Source organism: Helicoverpa armigera, chromosome 8, assembly GCF_030705265.1.
Source record: "Helicoverpa armigera isolate CAAS_96S chromosome 8, ASM3070526v1, whole genome shotgun sequence".
Taxonomy (NCBI): Eukaryota; Metazoa; Arthropoda; class Insecta; order Lepidoptera; family Noctuidae; genus Helicoverpa; species Helicoverpa armigera.
Genome location: NC_087127.1, coordinates 9,883,244 through 9,905,533, shown reverse-complemented (window position 1 = coordinate 9,905,533; position 22,290 = coordinate 9,883,244). Strand labels below are relative to the sequence as shown.

General features: G+C 35.7%; 2 protein-coding genes across 2 annotated transcripts in view; one reads left to right on the top strand and one right to left on the bottom strand.

The window, feature by feature from the left end:
* Window positions 1-4,604: 4,604 nt before the first annotated feature.
* Window positions 4,605-14,014, bottom strand: LOC110372209 (GTP-binding protein 128up). Its single transcript, XM_021328789.3, has 7 exons — window positions 13,826-14,014; window positions 13,537-13,657; window positions 13,127-13,302; window positions 12,367-12,606; window positions 11,859-12,027; window positions 11,158-11,410; window positions 4,605-5,645 (listed from the first exon to the last, which is right to left on the bottom strand). Exons 1-7 carry the CDS (start codon window positions 13,865-13,867, stop codon window positions 5,543-5,545), a joined length of 1,104 nt encoding a protein of 367 aa, XP_021184464.1. The 5' UTR covers window positions 13,868-14,014; the 3' UTR covers window positions 4,605-5,542.
* A 410-nt stretch (window positions 14,015-14,424) lies between these two features.
* The window catches only part of LOC110372223 (potassium channel subfamily K member 18), a 181,392-nt gene continuing 173,526 nt past the window's right edge, over window positions 14,425-22,290 (top strand). The window contains exons 1-2 of the mRNA XM_021328811.3: window positions 14,425-14,749; window positions 18,196-18,593. Of these exons, the coding sequence (XP_021184486.2) occupies window positions 18,359-18,593 (235 nt within the window). The 5' untranslated portion in view covers window positions 14,425-14,749; window positions 18,196-18,358. The remainder of the gene's footprint in view (window positions 14,750-18,195; window positions 18,594-22,290) is intronic.

Here is a 22,290-nt window from a genome sequence, read left to right as displayed (position 1 = left end):
CTTCAATGGAATGTGAGGAGCGTGTGGCATAAAAAGCACGACCTCATATTCCTCCTCAACAAATTCAAGCCTCTGGCTTGCTCTGTAGCTGAGACTTGGCTCACCCCGAGTCTCAGTTTTAATATGCCACTATTTAATATTCTCAGATGTGACAGATCTGATGGCTATGGAGGGTCGGCTCTCCTTGTTAATAATCGTGTTCCCCTTTCCACCTTGACTCTTCCGGTTCTGGATGGTGATATGAATATAGTTGCGTGTAAAATTGAGGGTATCACTGTTTTATCAGTGTATATTTCCCATCCTCAGCGTAGGTTTTTAACCACCATTAGGGACATTTTGAATAACATAGTGGGACCTGTGCTCGTCATGGGTGATTTCAACTGTCACCACTTTAGATGGGGCTCCAATCGTTGTGATTCGTTTGGGGAAGGTTTAGTAGAAATCTTGGATGATTTAGACCTTTGCATCTTAAATGATGGTAGCCCTACTCGTAGATCCCTTCCAGGACAGCAAAAGAGTTGTGTAGACCTCACATTCTGTTCAGTAGAGTTGGCGGCATCAATTCATTGGGAATGTACTACTCTGACGCATGGTAGCGACCATTACCCCATTGTTGTAACTTTAATTAATAAAACTTATTTAGAGAAAACGTCTCCTCCACTATTGAAGTACAACTTGTCCAAACCTGATTGGTCGAGGTTTGCATCTTTACTGGAGGAGAAAATTAGTGTGCTTCCAAATTTAACTTCAAGTTTCCAAGATTCTTCTGGTCACTGCCATGCTAAGAGCTGTTACGATGGCTTTATCTCGGCCATTACCTCAAGCGCAGACTCTACATTTCCGTTGCGTAACTGTGCCAGAAATAAAATCCCGTCACCCCCGTGGTGGGATCAAGAATGCACATCGGTTATTAAAGAAAGAAAAGAGACCGAAAAACAGTACAATGATGCGATGAATAGCGACAATCTTATACGGTACAGACGAGTGTTAGCTCAATCTCGGCGGCTTCTTCGCAAGAAGAAACGTCGCGGTTGGGTTAAGTTTTGCACTTCTCTATCCCCTTCCACTCCCATTTCAGCAGTTTGGAAGAGCATTAATCGTTTCAGGCGAGGCTGCTCCCCATCTATCTCTTCCCCTATCTCGAGAGAAACTGCTGAATCCTTTTTCGACAAAATTGCTCCAGCCTATGTTCCTTCTTCCTCAGAACTTCTGCTCCCGTCTGTAAATATTGTGGATGATCCTATGAATGAACCATTTTCGTTGGAGGAACTTGATGCGGTATTACGTCATGTTAGGGATTCCGCCCCAGGCATAGACGGCATACCGTACTCATTTGCAGTTCATTTTGGTTTTGAAGCAAAAAAATATTTTTTAGGAATAATAAATTATTGCTATCAATTTGGTTGGGTTCCTGAACAGTGGAAAGCTCAGATAGTAATTCCCCTTTTGAAGCCCGGCAAGACTGCTGATGATCCGAATGGCCTTAGACCAATTGCTTTGTCCTCAGTGTTGGCCAAGATATTGGAACATTTAATTAAAAATAGACTTGAGTGGTTGGTGGAGTCTAGGGATCTACTGCCGAGTAGTCAGTTTGGCTTTAGAAAGGGGCTTAGCACCATGGACAGTGTGGCAATTTTGGTTACTGATATCCGTACAGCCTTTTCCAAAAATGAATCCGCTGTAGCCACTTTCCTTGACATCTCTTCCGCATACGACAGCGTCCTTCTTCCTGTTCTCAGGCAAAAATTGCAACAGCTGAGGATTCCGGGTAAGATGGTACAATGTATATGCGCACTCCTCATGTCTCGCTCTTTGATGCTCAGAGTGCAGGGGGAGGTATTTGAGGTGAGACAGACGTGGAAGGGCCTTCCCCAAGGCTCAGTTCTAAGCCCTCTACTATACAACCTGTATACAGCAGACATTGGCTCCTGCCTTAATTCTGACTGCCACCTTTTACAATACGCTGACGATCTAGTGTTGTATGTAGTAAATCCATCTATTACGGACGCTGCCTCATCTCTCTGTCTCTCCCTGGACTCTCTGCACACATGGCTTTTGGACCATGGTCTCTCGTTATCCGCCCCAAAAAGCTCGGTAGTGATTTTTTCCCGAAAACTACTGATCCCTCAGGTCTCAGTTAACATTCAAGGACAAGATATCCCCATAGGCAACAAAACAAAATTTTTAGGCGTTTTCTTAGACTCAAAATTATCCGGGATTCACCACTTTAATTACTTGATCAAAAGATGCGAAAGAGCAATCTCCATCTTGAAAGCTCTCACTGGTGTCTGGTGGGGGGCCCACCCCTTCACTATGAAACTGGTCTACAACGCCTTAGTCCGTAGTATCCTGGACTATGGGTCACACCTGGTGATTCCAAGCAACAAGGGTGCCTTGGCCGGTTTAGATAGGATTCAGTCTCAATGCCTTCGAATCATCTCAGGTTGCATGAAGTCGTCGCCTATTAACGCCTTGCAGGTCGAATGCGCTGAACCCCCCCTAGCCCTAAGACGTCAGTACCTCGCTTCCCGTTTCCTATCCAGGGTTATACCCAAGTCATCTCACCCCCTCATCCCAAAACTCAGAGAGCTTGACACTCTTTGTCACAGCTCCAAATATTGGGAACACAAAGAGATTCCCCTATTCCTAAAAGCATATCGGATTTTTCAACATTTAGAATCCCCCATTGCTCCACATCCCAGACTTCCTCTATTTAATTACCCTTATGAAGTACTTTGCTTCACCCCTAAAATATTTTATAACATTGGCATATCCAAAAACTCCCCGTCTGCAAATTCGGCCTTTAATGCGGTTTTAGGTGAACGATGGATTGGGTTTCAAAAGTTCTTCACGGATGCTTCCAAATCAAATGGTGGCTGTACTGGAGCCGCGGTTTACTATCAGAACTCTAAAATAATTTTGAAATTCAGATGTCCGAAGGAGTCTTCAGTATTTACAGGCGAGTGTGTGGCACTATTGGAAGCTTGTCGTTTTATAGAGTCCCATGAGATTAGCTATGGAGTTATCCTTACTGACTCCCTTAGCTGTCTCCAAGCCCTATCCCAGAATCCCTTTAGAACTAAACTCCACTGTCCTATTGTCCTGGATATTAAAAAGTCCCTTTTCTCCTGCACTAGGCAAGAGAAAGAAGTGCACTTAGTCTGGATCCCTAGCCACTGCGGTATAGCGGGCAATGAATGTGCCGATGCATTGGCCAAAGATGCGTGTTCATCTGAGTCCGCTGACCTTGCACACTTCTCCCTTCAAGGGCATGACCTGCTAAACCTCCCCAAATTGAGTCTTGACACCTCGTGGCAGGAATGGTGGAACATCTCAGGCAAAAAGAAGGGTAGCTCTTATTTCGCCATTCAAACGGTTGTAAAACCAAAACCGTGGTTTTCAAATTTCAAAAGATACCCTAAACGGGTAATTTCAGTCATGTGCAGAATACGGTTAGGTCACTGCTGTACACCGGTCTTTTTGCGCAAAATTCGGGTGCAGGATTCATCCCTCTGCGAGTGTGGACTGGATGAAGGTACCCTGGACCATATATTTTTTGACTGTCCTATCAACTCATCCTTTGATTTATATGGTCGTCTCCAAAAACTTAAAATCCCTCTCCCGACTAATTTCCGTTCCCTCCTATCCCACTCCTGTCCAGAACTGCTCCAGATGCTGTTGATGTTTATTAATCAAAATAATATTAAATTATAAACTGTGGCATATATTTAGGCCACAGTTTGTATGGTTGTGGTATATATTTTATGTTATGTGTTACTAACATTTTGTTGTTGTTTTTATATATGTAAATGTATTTCTGTTTGTTTCAGTGTCGTCCTACTAACACATTAAGTTACACAAGATCGGCCACAGCACCATCTTAAATCAATACATATATATAATATATATATATATTTTTTAATTGTAAGCACTTCTTGCTTCTCATCCCACTTGTCATTGGCAGAATCGTCGAAGTTGACATCGACACGGATTGCCATATACAAAAATAGAATAGAATAGACTAATAAATTATTATCAGTTTAATTTTCAGTCCTTTTTTTATCTAGAAGCTTGAATAATTTAGTATTCTTTACATTTTCTTTCACGTACCCCAGTTGGTTTATTAATTACGCTTTCAAAAAGGCTATCGCAAAAACGGTCTAACCGATTTGAATATTTGGCATGCATGAGGTTGATGGTGCCTTGTGGAGAATACCTTATAGGTTAACGATTTTTGAGTCTCTCCAAGATATTATTTAAACTAGAGAGTAGGGTATGTCAGTTTCTCTTTGCCATTTGATAATAAATATTTTAAAGTTGATCCAACAATAATAATAGTGTCCTGCCCACGCCGGATTTCACTTTAAACCTTCGTTTGAGTACTTATAGCCCGATTGAACAGATTTACGTGCACACTTCGTACAGGCTGTCTAGCAAGATCCTTACTCCAAACCGCACCATGAAACTACCCTAAAAGCCTTAAGGCGATTTCGGCCTGCTCTGGGAATCGAACCCGCGACCCTGTCCGAAGATCCAATTTTGCAGTTTTAGGAATAATGTAATATAGGTAATTATTTTGCCTTAGCAATGCAAGTAAAACACCATTTTGGTTTTTATATATTTATAATGAGCATTCTGTACAACACAAGTTAACATCCCAGGTTATTGAAAAATAATTACCATAAATCTAGACTGGTCGGATTAGCCATAGGTAGGACCGTAGGAACAATTCTGACTATTTCTATTTGAATTGATGTTTTTCTATAAGCTAAGTATTAAAAATATTTTAATTTAGCTTGCCATCTATTTTATTTTGCTATAAAACAACATAGCGCCGCTCAATTCTACTTTCAAGATAATAAGTATTTCTTCTTTGTCCCTTTTAAAACTAACCATAGACTGAACCGAATACCAATCGTTGACTTAGGTAAGGGAACTTCTCTTCAAATTACAAGTCAGTATAAAAAGAAAAAAATACATTTTAGTTCATAAATAACTAAAACTCTGATTTATTATGATTGTTACATCAATTTAGGGCATTACTGTTAACTTATTTTACGTAAATGCAAATGAATTGAGAAAAATGTTTCAAAACTCAATACAAACGTATTTCCTTACAATATAATTTTCTTTTCCAACAATAACAAAATTTCGAGTATCCAAAGAATAGACAGTATAGAAAAAAGGTTTTAGAATATCATAGATATCATATTTCTTGTATGAATTTCATTTCCATAGAAGTGAGTTCGAAAATGACATCATTTTCCGTTAAAAATAGTCCGGCTTAAAATTAGTTAGCAGCTGTTTTGTCCTAAAACCTTAAATATTTTCCATTAAACAATATAAATCAAAGTATTATGTTTTTAAAAGTAACACATTTTCCGGGTATCATTACCAACCAAGGTCATATTTACAAGCTGAATAAATACATATACAGATAGTTAATTTATTCTTAAGATACTCAAAATATTTAACGTTTATTTCACTCTCGTTTCGCAAAAATATATATTTGTATATATTCTTCAGTATACATTGGTTAGGTTTACACTTTCTTTACGATTTGCACGACGTCCTCGTCGCTTAGCACGTGGTCTATGCCCACTTTCTGCGGCTGATGCTTCACTGACGATCCCCACACGAGAGCACTAAAACAAAAGAATATATTAGTATTTTATACGAGCTTTCAGGATAGGAGCGTCTGCCGGGGCTGTTCAACAGTTACCGCGGCCCTGGTACATAAAGGGCTTAAGAAGAAACATAGTGGGTTTTTGGGGCAGTAAGAGCCTGGTCTGACACTCACGCTGCACCCTCAGCGGGAAGGGTCATTTGATTACTTCCCATGATAAAAAAAACTAGGAAGTGTATTTAATACCATTACATGTCTTAAAGAATACAGTATTTACATCGAAATATGCCAGATAAATTCAAAGGACATCATCCAACTATGAAGGACATAATATTATAATGCACAATACACGGGGATTTTTCCCATATTCTCTCACGAAAAAAATAAAGGTATATAATTAATCTAACAATACAGAGTACCTAATAATTATACAGTGGGATGAATAGTTTATTATACAATTAAATTCTTTTTATAGTATTGGCCAATGTAATACTTAGAAAGCATGCCTATTATTGGGTCAGCAAGTATAGTAACTATGAAATAAACCATACTTAGAATGTCTTCGGAATTTAATTGTACCTACTTATAAAAATGTATTATTATACCTACAATAATAAATAACAATGGAAAAATTAAATATCGATGATATAATGGAACGAATTATATGATATGTAAAGAGATCTTGACGCACTCGAAATGCTAATAAAGCAACTGTCTAAATATTTTCTAAGTAAAGGTAATTCTTTGTTTTATCATTGAGGTAGGCGTAGGACCTTGTAGACTGTTTTAGGTAGGTCAAAAGTATCTGTAATAAGTTAATTCGGTCATTCAAGTTCGTAGACAGGGTTCATTGAACCTATTTAAAACATGTTATTTATTTGGTTTTCATTTTGAATGAAGACAATGCAAAATAAAATTGAGAAATAAGTAAAGGTGCATTCAAACTGATTATTTTCTAATAACAGTCTTAGAATAAGGAAATGTAAGATCAGAAAGGAAAATAAAATTTGTCGTGTCGTAAAAAGTTTCTCAATTTTTCTTTTTAAACTATAGTCTGTTTTTTAATCTCGTAGACTAAATTGACACTTGCAAAATGTCAAACTTCCAAATAATTTTGCTAGCTCTGTGGTGCAGTGTTGTACTTACGATACCGGTTCGTTGAATCGTAACTTTTTATCTATAATAGACGAATTTATTATTCATTCAAAGTTTTATATTTAAAATTCACGTACGTACACATGGCTGTACAACGTGCTACAAACTGCCAGGGATATCTGACCACGCAAAGCCATGCGTAATCATCAAGGATAAGCCCATTATTTCAGGATGACTTATTGTAAAAAGTTACGATTCAACGAACCGGTATCGTAAGTACAACACTGCACCACAGAGCTAGTAAAATTATTTGGAAGTTTGACATTTTGCAAGTGTCAATTTAGTCTACGAGATTAAAAAACAGACTTTAGTAGGCTCGGCGTTTAAAATATTATCGATAGCAGCGCCATCTACTTGGACAGTTGTCCAATAGTGATTAACTATGTATACAATGTGTCCCGGGGATAAGTGACCGCCCGAAATTTTTTGAATATTTGTACAAAATTAAGGATAATTTCCTTTATATTTGGGACTTACCGCCTTTGGTTTTTTTAATGATTTTTAGTAAATACTGTGACGTGCTGCAGTTTTTTTAAGATATTTCCTAAGTTTTTACATCTTTTTAAATTCTTTTTTCTTTATTGACTAGCCAACATCATAGTTTATCAATTAAAATTATCAAACATAACAAAAATGTAATAAAACATTTATTAGAAAAAAAAGAAAATAAAAATTCAAAGAAAATAACGCCTTTTTTTCAGTTTTTTCAAAATAAGTCCAATAAATGCCCCCTTAATATCACTTTCTTTTAATTTATTAATAAACTTCATGATATTTCCTACAATAGCTCACAACAATGTTTGCTGCTATTTCAAACAAATGCAAAAATACAGTCAGTTGAAATTTGAAAAAAAAAGAGCAAAGCCTGTTATTAACAGGCCTGACAATAAAATTTTTTTAATGATTTTTTTCAAAAATATAAATGAAATTATCCTTAATTTTGTACAAATATTCAAAAAATTTCGGGCGGTCACTTATCCCCGGGACACATTGTATATTCTGTTCATGTGGGATACAGGGACAGATTTCCGATGAGGTCCAAAAACGCGAAGGAAGTAATAAGTATATGTATACCGCAGGCCTAGAATTTAAGTTAGCACCTACGTAGGTATGTTGGTGCTGCAAGAAGAACAGCTCCCGAATATGCTGGTTGTTTTTTCCTTATAACATAGTAGACTATGCAATATTTAATCACATGGATTTTGTTTGCACGGAATGCGCATAAATTAGTGTATGAACAAGGCGTTTCAGAATTCAGTGCTGATAACAAGTACAAATTTGCATTTTTTGTCAGTATTTTACTTGCATAATGGACATATTTTCTTATCTTTGAGATAAAAAATGCATAATTCATTTTCTTTGTTCTGGCTTTTTATATTTTTGTGTTTCAAGAAGTTTGTGGCTAAATTGTAATCGTCGGTGGTAAACAAAGGGTTCACAATTTCTTTAAATACGTTTTTTGATTAAAAACTATTGTAACCTAATGTCTAAAATAAAGCTATATCTAAACGGCAGTTATAAAAATGGTCTCACCGGGTTAAGCGTCGTGTCTTGTTCAAACCGAAATAGTTTTTCATAAGATAAAAAGTATTTATTTCAAATTGACGCATTTTCAGTTTCCAAAACCTATTAAGATAATGGTTAAAAGAAAATTGTTTTCAGTCCTATTTAGTTGGCTTCATTAAACTGATTACAAATAAATTGAAAATTTTAAGCGTAACAAAAAATGGACTCATGAAGTTGAATTTATTAGGCGAGGAAAAATACAAGCTAAATAAATGGTGCAATAGATAAAAAAATAATGTGAAAATAAAGTTTTGAAATAGAAATAATAGGCATATATCCTGAACACCTGGTATTTCAAATCTAACATTTCAATGAAGACAAATGATATTAAATTCACGTATGATTTGCGACCGGCAATATTTAAGTAGGTACATAATATACTATTACATGAAAAATAATAAATATATATTTAACATAGGATACATCTGTTTAAATAAGTAATTTGCATATGGAGGCATGGCAGAGGCGCCAAGTTCGAATCATATAAAGATTTTTTTGAAGATGACACTATTGGATTGATATTCCTAACCATAAATCATAGTAATTTAATGGAAAATTGTGAGTCTGATTTAAATCAAAAGCACAGATGCTTCCAAATGAGACAGCATACCTATACGTTATAGTTACAGAAATCGGTAAAAACATTAAAACGTGGTTAATACATGGCATTACCTACTTGATTCCTTGCACGTAACCTACATACAACTATCTCTATTTTTTTTTTGTCTTCAATGTTTGTCACTATTGTTGGTGACGCATACTGCACACCTTTCAATTAATTTTCCAGATAGCCCCTTATCGTAACAGTGAAAATTGTCTACCAGAACTTGGCTAATTTTTCAACACAGTAATTTTAAGACAATATAAAGGCTCGTAAAGTTAGTTCACTAGTCAAAATACGTCGAAAGATTGACACAAAATATTACAAAATGAAGACGTTAGTGAAATTGTTTGTAGTAATTTTGATAGTTCACGGTTCAACCGCTGGCTTTGTGTTTAATGGCTTAAGTGCTTTAAAAAATGCTTCTGAAACAGTAAAATCTTCAGTAAGTGGAAAAATTGAATCTTTAGCTAACGCAACCAGCAATATAAGCGCCAGTATCTTATTGAAAGCGCTACATATTACAGAAAATGGAATTTTAAATCTGAACAATCTAATACAGGCTTTAAGCCTCCCGGGTTCTAACTTAAAAGATATTGTAAGTTCCCTAAATATAAGTGTTTCAGACGACGGCGAAGTCGATTTGAAAGACATTTTTCAAAATATTAATCTAACTAATGTAAGCATTCCGGATGTTTTGAGTTTGCTCAACGTAACCATATCAAACGGGGTGTTAGATTTTTCAAATCTGATAAAAAACATCGCCAGCCATGCAAGTCTGTCTGATTTTGTGAGTGCACTAACCGTGCAAACAACTGAAGATGGTCAACTTGATTTCACTGGACTTGCACTGAAATACATTGGGGAAGTTCTAACATATAGCGTGACCACAGAAGATGGATACATTCTAGAAATATACCGCATACCCGGTAAAGGAAAACCAGTAGTGATATCTCACGGATTAATGTGTACAGCTGACGATTTTATAATAAGAGGTGAAACCTCTTTGGTTTATAAGCTGGCACAAGAAGGTTTCGACGTTTGGATCATTACATATAGAGGCAGCAAATACTCCCGGAAGCATATAGAATTAAATCCTGACACCGATAAGAAAGCATTCTTTAATTACAGTATGGATGATATGGGGAAAAAAGATCTAAAAGCAGTCATAGATCTAGTATTAAGTACTACTGGAGCCGACAGCCTAAGTTTGATTGGACATTCCGAAGGCACTTCCGCTGCTTTCATTTTATTTTCCTCGATAGCTGAATACACTGATGTTATCGACCTATTCATAGCATTATCACCTGTTGCCGATTTATCAGACAGTGGCCTCGCGTTGACTGCAACGATACGCCTAGGGCCAGCAATAAACAAAATACTTTTGGCGTTTGGAGTAGAAGAACTTTTAGGTTTCGATTCGCTTGAAAGGAGACTATTCCAATTTTTATGTTCTCAAGGCAAAATCGGTTATGAATTGTGCTATAACGGAATATTTGGCGCGTTGTCTGGTTACGATCCAGATCAACTGAATTTGGAGTTCTTCCACACATTGTTGGGTCACTACCCATCAGGGACGAGCAGGAAAAACTTGGTACATTATGTCCAAGTGGGGAATAATAATAGATTTGCTCAATTTGATTATGAGTCTAAAAACGAGGAGTATTACGGTTCAGAAATACCACCGCTTTACGATTTGAGTAAAGTGACTTGCAGAGTTAGTATGTATATGAGTCGGAATGATCAGATAGTGGGGTTGAAGGCAGCTGCTAACGTGAGAGACCAGCTCCCTAACGTGGTAGGATATCATATAGTAGAATATGACCCGTTTAGTCATACGGACTTCACATATGCTGAAAATGCTCATGAACAAGTGTATGAGCAAATCATTTCTGAATTATATGGTAATTCCGATTAATTGCAAAATAAGTGGGTGTTTTAAGTGCATATTTATAATTCTTAATTTTACTATTATATATTGTCGTTATGAGAGCTATAAATAATGTATTAAATATTATTATTACTTCATGTTGTTTTAATGTTATCTAAACGTTATTCATAGACAATTACCCTGTTACTTCCGAATCACAAATCAACGGTACAACTGCACTCTCCAGTACTTACATTATGTAAGTCTTTATAATAGGTACTTATGTACCTTTCAGACTGAAAGCAACGACCTTACAAAGTAATATAAAGTAACACTTACTATTTAAATTCCTTGACGATGGACCTATGCAGCTTATTACAAAAGTCTTCGACACTCGTCCGGTCAGCGTGCAGTACTACAGGTGAATTATAATCGGGCAGTTGTCCTTTAGGCTTCGTGTATATCCTGATGAGTTTCAAGTACTCCCACATCTTTTCCAATAAGTCATCAAAGTTCCATTTGTGATGAGCCGAGATGGGCACGCAGTGGGGTATCTTGTAAATAACGTCTAATTCTTCTATGCTGATTTGATCTGTGGAAGCAAAGTTAGATAATGAGTCAGTTTGTATTAACAGGCAATTTGAGTGAATGAGCAGTAGAGTTCCTTTACCAAAATGCTTCGGCTAGTAGTGAGAAATTCAAAGTAAAAAGATCAGACCTCATATTGAGTGTTAAATTGTGTAAAACATAAAAAATACATTTGAATTACCCGCTACCAGTTGGAAGCATTCACCACATAGATAGATTTTGAATGAATACTATGTCTAAAAAGGGTAATTTCTACAACTGTTATAATGGTAACAAGAATTTGAGTACACATAAAAGTTCTAGAAAAATCGTAACTGAAGCCACTTTCAGTCATAAACACTTGACCAGCATAGAAATGACTTTTAAGTTTTGTAAATAGTGCACCACTATGTGCATTAAAAATTTCATATAAGTAACTAAGGTGATAGAATATGTAGTAAATAATATCTTACCAATCTTATTAAGCAGATAAATACAAGGCATATACACCCTGTTCCCTTCAATAACGTCAATGAGGTCGTCACTGTTAGCATCATACCGCAGTGTAATGTCAGCGTTGTGGATTTTGTACTCAGAGAGAATCGTCTTTACCGTTTCTATGTCCAACTCGCTTTGTGGGCACTGGAATAGAAATTAAGAACTGGATTATTATAGAGTTAAAAGAAATTGTTACCACATTGCTGATTCTTGGCTAGACAAAGAAAACCATGACCAATAAATTATAAAATTAAAAAGATTTTAGACAATTATAACCCTGCACAAATATTCTATGCATATGAATATTATTTATATATTCTGGGATTGTGGAGACCATAGAAAGACTAATATAGCATAGACAGTAGACACATAACAGTAAAATATTAAGAACATCTGTTTTGGACTAGAGAGTATTCATTGATTGCTTTAAATATTATATATAGAACACTTTAAATATTATAGATGAATAAAACAAATACTCACAGTAGTATTCAAATTAATTCCACCCTTATCTTTTTTCCTAAAGTGTATGTTAGGTGGTTGCTTGTTTAACCTGAGTCCGAAGCCTTCCAACTCGTGTTCAATCAGTTTCTTATGCTGCAGTGGTTTCAACACGTCTAGGACTATGAATATGAGACTGCAGGTCCTAGCGACGGCGATGACTTGACGACCTCTACCTTTACCGTCTTTTGCACCTTCGATAATACCAGGCAAATCCAGGAGCTGAAGATAATAATAAAGTTGTGTTAAGAAACTGTATCAGATATCAAAATATTAAGATTATTATGTATCATATTAGTGGTTTTCAATATAATTAAAAGGATTTGGTCATTTTTACTGTTGCATTGAATAAAACAGTTTTACATTATATTTGGCATAATCGATTTTTGAAAACTTTTGATATAATATTTGACACTATTTGTTTCAACATTAAATTCATCTTTAATCTTAATTTATTGGAATTTTAATGTGCATATTATGTATTTCTACACAATGAAAATTGTTATTGAATAAATAAATGATGGTAAAACATCAGGTAGTTCTAGAGGGACCTTAGTTTCGTGTTTATTAACACCTTGCATTCCTAGATGGTAAGAAAATGCAGTTTCCTATGTTGTATTAACAATTTTGTGATTAAAAGTATTTTCAACAATCACTGAAAAAGTGTACTTCAACCATACATAATTGATTCCGTTAAATAAATTAGGCACAGTTATGGATGAAATGGAATTTCTTTTATTACCTGAATCTTAGCACCTTTATATTTAATACAGCCGGGCACAGTTGTAAGTGTGGTGAACTCATACGCAGCCACTTCAGAGTACACACCGGCTAAATTAGATAGCAATGTTGATTTCCCTACTGATGGAAATCCTACAAAGCCGATACGGGCGTCACCAGTTTTAGCGACGTCGAAACCTGAAAGAGTTTGTACAAAAAAGGTTTCATAACTGTGGTGCGAACATAAACAGTGTTGGTAACTGGTTGCAATAGCTGGTTGGACTGCCAATTATTTTGAAAACAATGTCTAATATGATTTCTAATGAATCTACTCTTGCGTTAAATCGCTTCCTTGAAGGAAAATGTTTAAAAATATAGTTAGCATGTATGGAGAGAGGAAATAAGACGTTATTGATAACATTATTTATTTACCTTCGCCGGTTGCACCGCCGCCACCTTTGGGAGTGATCAGTTCTCGCCTCAATTTAGCTAAACGAGCCTTAAGTATACCTAAATGAAGTGCAGTGGCCTTATTTTTTTGCGTCCGAGCCATCTGTAAAAAACCGTATAAAATTGTTGTATTGCAACAATAACTATAAAGTGTGAGCAATATAGTTGCTTATTGAGCATTATTTTTAAGTAACTGTTGACGAATTACGGGATTAAGTCAATATTTTGTTATAAAATCATCCTTTTTTTAAATATAACCTCTTCTACCAACCTCGGACTCAATAGCCGCAATTTTCTCCAGTATTGTACTCATTTTTGCGGTTTTTCTCTAACCAGGTCACTAAAAACACTGGGAACAGCAATTAAGTTATAAAATAAGTTAAATGTTTCTACAGTTTTTATAAAAATAGAAGAAAGCGTGTCAATCTCTATTCGTGTACAATTTTCCAGAACTCGGAATTGACAGTTCCTGTCCAACTTTGCCGTGACATTTGAGCGCGCGATCGCTAAAATCTTGCTAAAATTTTCTTCCACATAAAAAAAAATGGATTACGTATTCATTTATTTGCAGAATAATTCAAAAAATTAAGAGCTATTTGTTTAAATCTAAAATAATAAAACAAGTTGATTTTCCAATTGAACAAAACAATAAAACTAAATAGTAACTGGCGCCATCTATGCAAGTTTTATATGTACCTCACGCCGTTCGTTACGTTGCTAGTTTCACATTAGTCTACAAGATGGCGCTAAACCAAAACTAAAATATACAAACGTTATCACGTGGAAATGCTTTTCCCGCAGGTTTGCGCATCGTAACTATGAAGGAAAAGAACAGTGGAAAACTGTTTGCTGGGTATGTTGGAAACAGGCATGCTTCAGTACCACCTTAGGCGCCGGGAGGTAGGGTCGGCTCTTTGCTTCCTTGGCTGACTTAAGTTACGAACGTAAATTCAAGTTGAAAAATGTTTTTACTTCGTATTTGTGATGCTAAAAAATTTCAATGTGGTGTTCAAGTGTTCTTGCTTAATTAGTTAATACTTTTTGTAAATAGCAGTTTGTAAATAAATAAATAAATGTTAGATTTTTCCGGATTTGTGTGTTAAAAAGTAATTAATATGTAATTTACCCACTTGCTAAATTATTCAAGGATTTTAAATAGTGATTCTATTCATGGCTACTTAGTCAGTATTTTTCGGTGAGTATTTTCTGGAAAAAAGTTACTAGTTATTTAATTAAATGCTTACGTAGTTAAATTACAAAATTAAATGACTTTAATATGTGGTTAGGTAAGGTAGGTAGTTAAAAAAAAACCGAAGTTCTTAGGTAGCTAGGTTCAGCTTTTTTTGCAAATACATAATACAGAATGATAAATAAAAAATACAAAACTAGATCTAAGTCTCTAGAGTTCTAGACCAGTTTTTTAATCAAGGCAATAATTTTATTAGCGTCCCTACCCACATTTTTAAATGCCGTCGAAATGTAATATTGCGAGGATAACATACGTATCTACATATAAGTAGGTATGTTTTCTACCCATGTCCCATATTTATCATTTAGGTAGCAGGGTTCGTGACGTAGTAAACGACACATTTAACCAGAGGGGCAACCCTGATTTGAGTAGCAGGAATGTTATAGGATTAATTTATGGGCTTGTTTAGGAATTTCCATTTTCCCATGGGACTTGGGGGAGGTAGGAATACCTTCCGGTGTTCAGAGTATAATAATAACAGGTTTACCTGGGGACAGGTGATGTCTATACTTGATTTAAAATAGAATGATTTGTATCGATTTCATTTAGATGAGGAAAGAATAATAATTTTAATGAATACCCTTTTTTCAGTTTTCACACAGATAAATGAGCTGAAATCAGGTTGTGATGTGAACATAGTTAAGGTTTATCAGGTTTTATGTCTGTATGCAAGAAGACGGATGGGGATGTAGGTATGTAGGTACCTATAAAGAAAAGTTGATCGAGCATAGAAATGAAATCAATTGATTGTTGAAGCTGAGCAGTTTTTTTAACACACTTATTTTAAACTACAGTGGGCCGATTTCTTTGCGCGTTGGATATCACATTTATCGAGAAAAGCTTCTTTCCACATAGGTGCTTAAATAGTTCCCGCTACCTATCTATATGAAAAATTACCGGTAGTTAGAAGCCAGTAAGTCTGACACCAGTCTAACCAAGAGGTACCTATTGGGTTTCCCGGGTAACTGGGTTGAGGAGGTCAGATAGGGCAGTCGTTCCTTGTAAAGCACTGGTACTCAGCGAATCCGGTTCGACTGGAAGCCGACCCCAACATAGTTGTGAAAACGCTCGGAGGATGATGATGATGATGATGATATTATATATGAAAAATTGAGCCCTTAAACTTGGAAAACGTAATCTAGAACAACTATTCGTCAAATAAAGCCTTCAGAAATAAATCAGACATTCTTCTAGATATTACGGCTGTCGTCTATAGAACATCAATGTCTTTAGTCACGATATTAAGGGCTAAGCTTGTCAGTTGTGTCGCCATATTGTAGTGACGTAGGTAGGTAGACAAGTTCTATGATTTATAGTGGCATGTTAGACAAGTGAGGTCGAAAACCTAGGTTTGGTACATGAGCTATTTAAAGTTGTTGTTTAACGATAAGTTTGGGTATGGAATAAAGAATGAGCTTGAGAAACGTATCATGATTTTTAATTTTGTAAAAACCTACTAGCTGTTTCACCGTACCTACTCTGCGCACCCGGATGAAAAGTAGCCTATGGTTATCCTCGACAAGTGGGTATCTAGCTCTGAAAGAATTTTTGATATCTGACCTGTGATTAGAGCGTTCAAGCAGGCTTGGTGATTAACGCTCAATCCTTCTTTGTAGATATGAGAAGAGGCCTTTGCCCAGCAGTAGAACAGTAAAAGGCTGATGATGATAAAGGATTACACATCCCGTAACTATCCAAAAGGGAACTTTGTAACTATGGAGACTTTCAAAGATCAGACTCTGTAATGTTCTGATGAAAGCCAACGAGAAAGCCATCAGTTTCATAATTTCGATTACAAATTGGTTATCATTAATACTGAAATAGTTTTCAAGTGAAAGCGAAAAACTTTTTAATGTTGTTATAAAACTTCTTAATCTAATTCAAGTGAGAAATTGGCGTACTTATAGGCATCTGGGATATCTAGATCTTAAGATGGAGGATTTACCTATTCGGAACAATTTTTTAGGAACTCGTTTGAGAATATAGAATTTGACGTAATATTATTTCATGTAAAACATCGAAATCAGTTCAGTAATAGGTACTACAGACAGTTAAAAATGATAATCAACAGAGAGACAGACAAGAGACCAGCTACTATTGTTGTAATAATTCTTATTTGTAAGGATACTGATAAGACCCCGGCTAACTAAACAATTAGATGTGCATAAAGTTGGTACATGATTGATTTGTCTCTTAATACCTGATTAAGTACCAATAGGACTTTAAGCATACCATGTTGCAGGGAAAACCTATCTCGTCACAGTCTTTTTATCGTCCCACTGCTGGGCACAGGCCTCCTCTCACACAGAGAAGGACTACGACTACTTAATGCGGCTGGTGATTTCAGACTATAAAGTCCAGGTCCAAAAAATATCTACACAATGATATTTTAGATATATAACATACCTAGTAAATACACATAACACAGCCAAACTTTAAACTCAAACGTATCAATCAGGCGTGTTCAAAACATATTCCCTATGGCAACATCATTCAATTAGGTATTACCACTTATGAGAAACTATGGTGAAAATTCGAAGGGTTGAGGGGGGGAGGAGGGATGAAAATCCATTTAATTTGATACACCTGAATGTCATGTCACAAATAGTTTTGGTTCAAATATATTTGATATATTGCGAGTAGAAATAAGGGTTTTCCCCTTTGGGGTTTCCTTAGGTATTTTCGCTACGACAGAATTTTGTGGAAGGGATTAGTTTTTTGGTAATGTCTATTTGTGTGTGAAATCTGTGGAAAATTTATGGGTTTATAGGAAAGGATATTAAGCTTTTTTGTTTCTTATATGAAGTAGTTTTATCGGCATGTGTGGCTACCAATGGATAGAGGGCGTTTTTTATGTGATAAGATGAGCTATAACCCCATAAAATAAAATAGCAAAATTTATTATCAGTTTGGTTATTTTTGAAGTAAAATAGGCGGCTACGAGATAATTATCTAGATTTATATTCCAAAATCAGCGTTTTCGTCACGTTTCTACTAAAACACTTCGAAATCTGAATATTCAGGTCAGATTTCCACTGACTCAAATTACTTTAATAGCTATGAACGTGCCTACAAAAACTGAAATCTAAAAATATTTGGTTCGTTAACCTTTATATATTTTCCCAGTTAACATTTCCAATATATCTTACCTATATAGTTGATAAAGTTAAATCTCATCTTATTAAAAGTTGTACGATTTTATCCATACTTTAATAACTGAAGGGATCGAATACCATAAATAGCTAACTTTTATTAAGTGGGAGTGGAAACTTTATCCATACTTTTCCTTGTAATATTATGTTTTGGAAATTGATTTTGGTATAAGAATGATATAAGCATTTCGATATTATTACCTATCTGCTATTTTTGTAAACGTACCTTTTTTGTTTCAGATTATAATGGGTGTTCATAGCACGTAGGATTGTAAATAAAAAAAACGCAATCGGGTTCGGATTCCAATTAAAAAAACGATGAACAAAACAAAAGCAATGAGAATAATAAAAATGAAAACTGGAATGTCAAGTTCTTGATTTGAATTTCGAAAATCGAATAATTATGTCGTCTGAAGTGTCATTGGAGGGTCGTGAGCGGCCAGGATTGGTGCGGCGCGCGGCCTCGGGTTGCGCGAGAGCCGCTTTCTCACAAATCGGTTTGGTGATTTTAGTGGTGATATACGTACTCCTTGGTGCACTGTTGTTCGAGTATCTGGAGTCAGGACCAGAGGTGCAGAAAAGGTCAGCAATACAAAGATCGAGAGAGGAGTGCCTGAAAGAACTCTGGGCTATAACAGGTAAGAATTTCATTACCTACAATTTATAATCATTCGGTACCGCAATTTCTTCAAGGCTGAAATAAATTACTGGATCTACCTAAATATATTTGAAAGCTTCCATGAATTACTTAAAATATTTAATTTAGCCTTTGAGAGAGGAGCAATTATTTCATTTGCGGCTATCACTCAATTTCGGTTTATATTAACACCTAGGCACGATGTTTCTAATAAATTATATTACTTAATTATTTGTCGAATAAGTCGTAAATGAAACTTTTAATTTATACCTACTAGTTACAGTTACAGCCTTTTTATCGTCCCATTGCTGGGCACAGGCCTGCTCTCACAAGGAGAAGGATTGAGCATTAATCACCACGCTTGCTCAATGCGGGTTGGTGATTTCAGACTTTACAGGTCCGGTTTCCTCAAGATGTTTTCCTTCACCTTTTTATAAGCCACTGGTATCCAAGATATACTTAGAAAGTATGTACATACAAACTTAGAAAAGTTGCATTGGTACTTGCCTGACCTGGAATCGAACCCACACCCTCATAGTCGAGAGGTTGGTTCTTTACCCACCAGGCCACCTCGATTATTGTCTATCTACTTATGTCTGTTATATATCCAAGTTACAAAATCCCAGTTCTTATATATATTCCAATTTCCTTCATCACATAATATGCCATCAGTTCCAATCTCGTCATGGCAGCCTTTTCCAGTCGGCTGCATAAGCTTCCCTTTTCTGCTTTAATTAATTTAATCATATGAAATTCCCGGTGAAATTATCTTTGCTGTACATAATTATAATTGATACTGACAACGTTGTACGAATTTATGTATTACGTAAATGCTTAGATTGCTGGTTTATTGTTTTGGAGCAATGCGGGTCGCTTGCTTATTCTTTACATTATTTATTTGATGTCTACATATACGGTTTTCCGTTGTAATAGAATTCAAATCGTCGATATCGGACAAAGGATTAAAATTGCGCCAAATAACTTTGCAATCCTGAAGTAAGACCGAATGTAGCCGCTATCAACTACACAATATTAATAACAAAAATACTAGGTATACCTACATGCGTGAGGCGTCAAATGCCTACCTTCAGAGTGGCAATCTTATTTGGTACGTACTGTACCTATTTGTCTGATGTTGTTCTTATCAATAAAAGTCCTCATGCATAGGAAGACACAAACGGAATAGTGGAAGTAACTCTTTATCCAGTACCTGAACCAGTGAGACACTAGAATTCCAAATTCAATCATATCCTACCAAACTTTTTCTTCCAGCCTCACTATAATCACCAAAAAAATATACCACAGTATTGCAACCTCTTACATTCATTACGGAGGCTCGTTTCCTACATTTGCGCCTCTTATAAGCGATCTTCAGTTGTAAGTGCCTATTATTGCTTAACGGCCTTTGATCAATGGCATCGGATCCCGACATAATATTCTAAAGATGTAAAGAGGTTCGAGCTTAACGTGTCTCGTTGTATTGTGGAGGATGCTTTTGAAAATGGAATGGAGGATTTTAAAATTCGAGCTACTTACTGTATTTTTGCTTTTAATGTTTTTCAGTTGAAGAAGTTTATTTAGTGATGATATAACTGTAGAAAACTTTTGCACTTAGGGCTAATTACAGCAGCAAGGATCGATAAATCATAAGGTTAAGCAAGCTTGGTGCGGCCGGCCATGGATGGGGTGACTATTGCATGGTCATGACGTCATGATTCTTCAGAATTTTGCTCTCGATTGAAGAGTTCAAAAAACCTGTACAGTTGCTCCTTGTATTATTCCAGCATAGTTGGGAAAAGGCTAGGCAGATGATGATAACGATGAAGAAAATATACGATTTTCAGCAGATCATTCCTTGTCTACGCGGCTATGATTTGTATTTTGTACATTTCACATTTTACAACGGGTCAAGTGATAAATTCCCGATATTTCCAGACATTTAATTAATTTGATAATATAGGCCGTTTCGTCGCCATTTAAAAGTCAGCTTGACCGTTCGAAATTTAATTTCGTTTTCCAAATTTAAACAGAGAACAATTGGCATCGACAATTTATTAATTAATGATGATCAACAGATGTCGTTTATAGGCTTTTGTTCTTTTTTTATTGTTTTGTATGAAGCTGTTAAATCTACGGTAATTTTATGAAACAATATCGCATTTTAAGGATCTTTTTATTTGACTTTTACAGTTAAGAAAAGCCTAAATGTTATTATTTCTGGAACATGCAAAATCATCTTGATTTGTTATTTTTTTTTGCTTTTTGTTTAGTGGTGTTAAGAATTAATCTTATCAGATCTGAGATTAATAAATGCATACTTCTGCTTCTCAAAGTCTGATACTACATACTCATTCTACGTAGTCGGATAAAAGACCTACCTAAGTATAGTATTTTAAATATAAAACTCGATAACCCTGCCGTCTAGGTGGTATTTTTTATTAAAATAACGTGCCAACGGAGGTTATTCGCGTTTAGAAGCAATTTCCAAGGTTATAATACGGATTTTTAATATTCATGTCACATGAGGTTATGATAGGTAATACTAGTACGGGAAAAGATTGGAGTTTTGAGGACTATATTTTACCTGTGGGTATGTCTTGGCTTCTCGGATTGGACATTAATATAATACCTATTAATTCTTTTATTAATTAAAAATAAATAATTTATTAAACGGCCGATCTCGCTAAAGAATTAGTCAGATTTAACCCATATTTTATGATACATAAACTATCTAGTTTATTACCTATCCTTTTTAAGCAGTCGAGCGGCGACCATTTTATGTTTTTCATTGTCACCATTAAAATTCAAACTACCCTCCATTAATCAGACAATCAAGACTTAAAATCTTAACAATTACAACTTTCATCATAACGACTCCATCCACAACCCTTCAACAGAGTCTCCCAATAGGTCCGTGATAACTTATGAACTGCATAATTTACAAGCCAACACAATAGGACTCAGTACAAAACTGTCCCTTTGTCTTCAAAGTGCTTGCTTCACAAAGAAACTTGGGCCCATACTTCGCCTGAAAGGGAGCATTTTTCTCTTCACAGAGTTTAAATTATTTGGCGGAATTCGTTACTGGCACACAAGAGCCTATTGAGGCATGTTAAACATATTCTACTTTCAAAATTGTGGAATACCTTTTGAATGTAGAATTTCAGTTTAAAACAAAGAATTTCTTACGGATTTGAGGGCCTTTGTAACCTCGTGTGTACCTGTGCTTGGTAGGGTTATTCTGAATTAGAAATGGCGGCTTACCTATGTTTAAATTATATTTTGAATACAGTAGCTGTTCATGGAGTACCTATGACTGGAATCGACCGCCGTGTAATAAAGACGGGTCCAAGAAATAAAACGGTCTCTGGGTTGAGGAGATCACATAGGCTGTCGTCAACACTTGTACTGCAAATGGTTAGACTAAAAGCGGTCCTGAATATACTCACTGATAAGTACTCATAAATACTCACTGAAAAGTAAAAATTCTCTGTGGATCAGACTTACCTACTTCTTATGTATGTATCGATAATTATATTAGGCCGTACGATGTCCCAGGTTCGATTTTTGTTAATTGGCCCATTTCGAAATTACGGTAATTGAATATAATCGGTTAGGGAACTTTTAATTAGAGGCCCGATTTGGCAGGGTTTAATGATTGGGTGACCGTTCAAATGTTTCGAGAGTAATTTGTTTAA

Bases quoted from the DNA above. Each gene is read 5' to 3' on its own strand.
- LOC110372209 (XM_021328789.3), bottom strand. From the start codon at position 13,867: ATGAGTACAATACTGGAGAAAATTGCGGCTATTGAGTCCGAG. The intron at 13,658-13,825 runs GTTGGTAGAAGA...GGTTTTTTACAG, and splicing joins TTGCGGCTATTGAGTCCGAG to ATGGCTCGGACGCAAAAAAA. The intron at 5,646-11,157 runs GTAAGTGTTACT...CTTTTGTTTTAG, and splicing joins ATCGTCAAGGAATTTAAATA to TGCTCTCGTGTGGGGATCGT.